This window comes from Cyrtonyx montezumae, unplaced genomic scaffold (assembly GCF_038088225.1).
Source record: "Cyrtonyx montezumae isolate F1298 unplaced genomic scaffold, pur_monq_1.0 scaffold_36, whole genome shotgun sequence".
NCBI classification, from domain to species: Eukaryota; Metazoa; Chordata; class Aves; order Galliformes; family Odontophoridae; genus Cyrtonyx; species Cyrtonyx montezumae.
Window position 1 is genome coordinate 5,801,534 of NW_027072041.1, and position 6,762 is coordinate 5,808,295.

At 61.3% G+C, this 6,762-nt stretch overlaps 1 protein-coding gene across 1 annotated transcript; it reads left to right on the top strand.

Moving 5' to 3' along the window:
• The first annotated feature begins 2,803 nt into the window (after positions 1–2,803).
• FOXB2 (forkhead box B2) lies at positions 2,804–3,820 on the top strand. Its single transcript, XM_065745566.1, has one exon. It carries the CDS (start codon positions 2,804–2,806, stop codon positions 3,818–3,820), a length of 1,017 nt encoding a protein of 338 aa, XP_065601638.1.
• Positions 3,821–6,762: the final 2,942 nt, after the last annotated feature.

Sequence of the window (6,762 nt, forward strand, 5' to 3'; positions counted from 1 at the left end):
CTTCCCCCCCAGGAAAGCCCCTGAGGGAGCTTTTGCCCTGCGCGCAGGCAGTGGTGTGAGTAGGAGCAGCACATTCCCGAGGGCAGTACAACTTTGTAGCGACTTCTCCTTTCTGTTCGGCGCGAGATTTTCGCATCGGGGGGGATGCTGCAATAACAGGAGCACAGCAAGGCAGTGCAGAAGCATCATTAGTACATCGTTACCCCTGAAACCGAGCTGGCCTGCTGCTGTCCGGGTCACTGCCCGACTCGGCTTTCTCCCGAGTAATCGCCTCGGAGGCTGCACGGAGTGGGGCAACCTCTCTCCCGGGCATATGGACGAACAGCAGCCCCGCGGTTATGCCGTCAGGTCGGCCCCGCATGGACAGGCTGACGGCCGTTCCCCAACAACTGAGCAAGGGCTGTTTTGGCAATGAGAAGGGTCCCGTTGAAACGGGCTCGCTCGGGCAGCCCCGTGTCAGCACGGCTGTTCCCGGAGCCGTGTCTAAGGCGGAACCGTGCCCGGGGCTGCTCCTCCGCTGCCGGCTCCGCTCCTCGTCCCGCGGGAGGGGCGGCTGCTGCCCCTGGAAGCAGTGATTTGAGATGGGATCTGAACAGAACAAATGCAACGAGAGCGTCTCGGCTATCAGCGGGCTCTTCGGTTGGGTCGATTCTGCCGAGAAAAAATAAATTCTGAGTGCACAGAGAAATTAAGTTGGGTTAATACGCTAAGAGTGAGGCTGAAGCCAGGTCCGTGGGAAAGCCCCGAGTTACGAACCGGCGAGGTGAGGCAAGGCAAAGAGTGACTTTCAGATTCTGGACAGAACTGGAGGGCAGGAACGGGGCTTTCAATCGAGTAAAACGGGGTTAATTAGTAAAAAAGCGAAGAAAATGTATTAGAAAGGCGCGGACCATGAGCAGAGAGACCCGAGAGCCTGTTCTCCTTGTTTGGAGGGAGCTCCCCAGGACTGGGGGCTCAAGCGCTGCGGCTGTCAGGAACGTCCCCTGATTTCCCATAGGTAAAGCAGACGCTTCAGACAATAACCTGTGACTTTTTTCCAGCGCGCACGTCCTCTCAAAACTTGCCTTTCCGACACTGCAGTCGTATCTGCTTATTCTCCTTCTCTACCTTTGGTCGTGCTTTTCCCTCGACTGCCATCGGTCAGGGGTAACAGCATTAAATAAAGCTTACTTAGGGAAGGGATTTAGACCAGTCTTTCCCTTCAACCCTTGTCAGAGAGTCTAGGTAGACATCGGATTCTTTTAGTTTTGTTTCCGCACCCGATTGCCGTTCCCACCCGCGGTGCCTGCCCGGGGGAGGCCAGGGCTGCTCCGCAGCCCCAGAGCCGGGCATCCTCCACCGTGCACTGCCAGGCCTCGGCTCACACGGGTAGGTGCCGAGCGGGACGCGGTTTCTCCCATCGCAGGGCTCCTTCGGCATGTTTATTTATTGGGCCAATAAAAGCCGGAGCAACCATGCTAACGCCGGCACCTCCTATAGCATCCCCCTAACTGGGTTTTGGCAGCTGCCTGGGTTTGGCAGGATTAATCTCAGCTCCAGCGGCGGCGAGGTAGAGCGTGTTTCCCTGTTTCTCGCTGCCCGCTGCAGCACGGTCTGAAGGATGAGTGACAGTTGTCGCGTTGGTCAGTGATTTCTTCTCAAAGGACGGCCCGCACGGCGGTGCAAGCAGCCGCCCGCCCCAGGCGCTGCTCCCCGCGGGCCGCAGCACGTCGGTACGAGGAATTGATTTTAACGATTTGGAGTGCGGCACGTGGGCTTTCTGCGCGCCTCTCTCGGTCTGTACTTGGCTTCCCACAGACTCTTAAACTCAATGAACAGGATGCTCATAAATTGTCCCGAAAGGCCCCTGCTCCTCTGGTTCCCAGGGCCACCTTAGCGCCTGTCCCTCGGGTGCCCCGTGGCGGGGGGACGCCTCTCCCCGCTCCCCGTTCCCGGCGCCGTGGAGCCGACGCAGTGCGATGCGCGACGGCGGGGCCACGGGGAGCGGGAGCGGGTGAAAAGGGGCTGCGAGGGACGGAGGTGGAGGGAGGGGGAGCTGGGGAGGAGGGGGGTGGTGAGCCCCCGGCCCTAGCCGTCCCTCCCAGCTGTGTGTTGTGAAAGGGGATCTCGCCCTCGTGTGGCGTTTCTTCGCCCCCCCGCGCCCCGCTGAGGAAGTGTGAGAGGGGACTGGGGAACCTCTTCCCGCTCCCGTTCCGCCAGACGCCAAGTCCCTGAGCCGCTGTCATGTGATAGCGGGAGAGCAGGAGCCGCGGGGGTCTCCCGGCTCGGGCAGCATTACAAAACCGCGCTCCGCGCGCAGCCCTGACACAGCCGCGGCCGCTGCCGCCCCGCTCGCCTCCCACCCACCGCCGCCAGCGCTCGCCTCCGCCGCAAACTTTTTCTGGGGACGCCGGACTGAGCGGTGAGCGAGGCGTTCCGAGTTCCTTCCTCCCGTCTCTGCAGAGACCCGGGGTCATTTCATGCTCCCCAGCCCTCGGTGCGTGCGGAGCATCAACTCCAGCGGAGAGCGCGAGGCGGCAGCGGGACGCCCGACCGAGCCTGCGGCCTCTCGGAGGAGAGGGGGGTCGCCCACGAGGGCCGGGAGCTGCCCTTGCTCGCGCCCCACCTGGGTCCGGCGGCCCCGGAGTGCGGCGAGGCCGCTCGGGGATGAGCTCGGGGGTCGGCCGAGGTCCCGCGCGGTCCGTGCGTGCGGCGTCCACGATGTAGAGGCGGCGGCGGAGCAGGGCAGCGCCGGACCCAGCGTCCCCATCCCGCCGCGCGGCGCCGGGAGCAGCTGCCGGGGCAGAGCGGCGGCGGGGCGGAGATGCCCAGGCCGGGGAAAAGCTCGTACAGCGACCAGAAGCCGCCCTACTCCTACATCTCGCTGACGGCCATGGCCATCCAGCACTCGGCCGAGAAGATGCTGCCCCTGAGCGACATCTACAAGTTCATCATGGAGCGCTTTCCCTACTACCGGGAGCACACGCAGCGCTGGCAGAACTCGCTCCGCCACAACCTCTCCTTCAACGACTGCTTCATCAAGATCCCGCGCCGCCCCGACCAGCCGGGCAAGGGCAGCTTCTGGGCGCTGCACCCCGACTGCGGGGACATGTTCGAGAACGGCAGCTTCCTTCGCCGCCGCAAGCGCTTCAAGGTCCTGCGGCCCGAGCACCACCTGCCCGGCGGCGGAGGCGGCGGCGGCGGGGCGGGCGGCGCGGCGAGCGGCGGCCCCGGGAAGCCGCCCGCGCCCGGGGGCCCGCACATGGCTCACTACTTCCACCCGCACCCGCCGCCGCCTCCGCCGCCCCCGGGCAAGGTGGCGGGGCTGGCGGGCCCCGAGGCGGCCGTGGCCGCCGCCGCCGCCGCCGCTGCCGTGGGGAGGCTGCCGCAGTTCTCTCCCTACGGCGGCAGCCAGCCCTCGGGCTTCAAGCATCCCTTCGCCATCGAGAACATCATCGGCAGAGATTACAAGGGCGTGCTGCAGGCCGGCGGGCTGCCGCTGGCCTCTGTGATGCACCACCTGGGCTACCCGGTGCCCAGCGGCGTGGTCGGCTCCGTGTGGCCGCACGTCGGGGTGATGGACCCCGTGGCCGGCGTGCCCGTGTCCCCCGACTACGGACCCTTCGGGGTGCCCGTGAAGGCGCTCTGCCATCCGCCGGCGCAGACCATGCCCGCCGTGCCCGTGCCCATCAAGCCGGCGCCCGCCATGCCCGCGCTGACGGTCACCGCCTCGCAGCTCTGCCCTGCCGCCTCCTCGGCCTCCGCCGCGCTCCTGGAGCAGGTGGCGGGCACCGCCCCCGAGGGCAAGGGCTCGCTGCACTCCGTCCTGGTGCACTCCTAAGGGCCGGAGCCGGGGGCACAGCGGCTCCCGGGACGAGGACGCCGGGAGCCGCGAACACGCGGGGCCCGATACCCGCGCCCTGCGGTGTCTGTGTTTGTGTTATGTACAATCAGACTTTGTAAGAGCCAGGTAGCAGGTAAGAGCTTTTATCGTCGTTACGTATCGTTAGTGACGGAGCGGTGATGTGGAATGTCAGGGTCGGACCGCTCAGGAAGGCTTCGGGGCGGCCGCGGCTCCTCTCGGAGTTGCCCCCCCCCAACGGACTCGGGGCAGCGGGGCCGGGGGCTGACGGATGCGGGGAGGGAGCAGCAGGCGGGAGAATCCGCCCCTGCAGAGCTCTGCCCTTCCCCGCTCTGTCCCCAGCAGCACCCGCCCCGAGGAGTGGGGGTCCCGCTCCGAGGGAGGCGGCCGAAACGCGGGTATCGCCGCGGGGCCGCGGGGAGTGAAGTGCTCTCCGTTTGACGAGTGAGCTATGAGCTGCTCGATTAATTAGCGGGGATTTAAATGACAACGGCACTGACGTCGGAGGGCCCCTTTCGCTATCGGCTGCTCGTCCTTCCCCTCACACTTCCACACTCCATCTCAGTGAGGGCCGTTCCCGAGGAGGGACGGCAGTGCGACCTTCCGGGCCGTCCGTACCCGTGCTCCCCCGATCCTCCTTAGTATGAAACCAGCCCCGCGATCGGATCGCGCGTGGTTGTCTTGTCTCATCTCCCCTCGCCGCTCACGGACACTGCAGCCCAGTGTCGGTCGCGTGGCGCTTCCTCCACGTGAGCGTGAACACCAAAACTGTTGGGTGGGAAAAAATAAAAATTGGAAAAAAAATAAAGAGAAAATAATGAAAAATTCCTCGGGAAAAGCACTTTACTGAAAACAATCTTCCGACATAGGCGAGGTCCGTGCAGAGTTGGGAGAGGGGGGGAGGTCGGAAGCCGGGGAGCGGTGCTCGGGCTGATGGTATGCGGCTGCCCGCCCTGCTGTATCCCAGCGCTCATTAAACCCACCCAACCATTTGCTTCTGCTCATGCTGTTCTCCGCAATATCCACCTATAGCGCCGGGTAAGGACCGCGTGCTTTCGCACGTTTCCTTCGCCCCAGACGGATTAGTCTACCCAAAAGTTTTCTCGGCGATAAATTCGGAAGGGAAGGGACGGAACCCCCTCAGAGCCCGCGGCTTTCTCGGGGCGTGGGTCTAATTCAGTGCCCAGGACGTCCACGCCTCACGTGGGGCAGCGGCCGTTCCCCACTGTCGTGGTTCCCGCCCTCGCGTTGGGCTTGTCCTTCCCGGGCTCCCAGCACGGGAACTCGGTGGGAAAAACAGACGTGGGGTCCCGGGCCGCCCCGAAGTGCCGCGGAGATCTCAGGGTTCCGGTGGGGGCCGCACCGCAGCACCGACGGCGCTGGAAAACACCGCTGTTGATGAGCGCTGCTGCGGTGTAGAGAGGCAATGCTGAGTGTTAATGGTGGTAACGAGGCAAGGGTCAGTACGGCTTTTTGGAAGTTGGACTATCAGGGCAATTACCGCAAGAGTTTGGCAGGCAGATGAACCGAAAAGAAATTATAAAGAAAAAAAAAAACCGAAACAAAACAAAACAACAAAACGTGTTCCACGTTTTCTTTAGCCCACTGTCTTCCATTTTAGGCAAGAAAAACCGAGACGGTATTTCTGCTGCTAAAAACCCGTTGCTTATTAAGAAAGCAGTCTCCCAAATAAGTCGCGAATTGCACTAATTTTGCATGGCTCGGCGCTCTTAGCTATGCCCCCCCGCCCTCGGCGTTCCGAAGCACCTCTAGGAAGGAAGATTTCCCTTCAGAAAGGCGTCAGGGGAGAGTGAGACGGGAAATCCGGAGCGCGAGCAGCAGCTATCCCCCCAGGAATCACTGAGATGCTTCTGGAGAGTTGTGAAGGTTCTGGGCAATCTGCTAAACTGAATCGGGGAAAACTTAATTCAGCTGCAGGAGGACGGTCCGGAAAGCGGCGTGCGGGCAGCGGGACCCCACGGAGCCCCACGGGGAGCGCGGGCGGAGGCTGGGGTCGGGTGGCGGCCGGGGGGGGGGTCCGAGGGGCACTGCGCGGGGCGATGTGCCGAGCCACGCTGCCCGTCCGCACGGCTTTCTAGTGTTAGGCGGCAGCAGATGGGAAGCGGGAGGTGAGTCTAAATAGTCTGCACGTTATCTCTTATTTTTAAGAGCCCCGACTCAAAGCGTAGAATTCGTAACGCTGCGACATCAAGTATCAGCGGCCAGTGTTTCTCAAATATAAACAAAACCGATCCCAATGCTGCTCAGAAAGAGATGATGGTATGAAATCTAGGTAAATCTAGCACTCTTTCCTCCGGACAAAAACAAAACAAAACGAAACAGGTGTAAGGTGGAGAAGGGTAAGATTTTCATTTGGAAAGAAAACAGACCCGCAGACTTCTGCCTGTCTGCTACCCCAATACCACACGTGCAGAAACGACTTGCCTTCGGAATGAAGCACATATGTGCTCCACACAGAAAAGGCATCAGAGCCTGGGTGGGAGCAGACGGGATGGCTGTAAACAGAAGAAGCAGATGCAGGAAAGACAAGCAAGCTTACTCTTAGAGCCATTACACTGCCAAAGGTAGATGAGAAACAGCTAGAAGAATGGAGGCCTGAGAAAATACGTTAATCCTCCTTTCTAACTCACTGTGGCTAGCCAATGTAATGAAGAGTATTTCTACTTATGAGAGAACATTCCTATACTGTACTCCTAACAAGATCTGTATTATCAGTCCGTAGGGCATGCATGTCAAGGAGAGCCAAGCAAAGGCAGTAAGATTTGTAGAAAGAAAGTGTTTTGTGAGATGACGTAGGGTGGTCTCTTCATTCAGTGAATTCTGAGCTCAGTGATACCTGCTGCAATGTAACTACCAATATTATCTGTGGAATTCTGGGCTCCATTGAGTCCTGAAGTCTT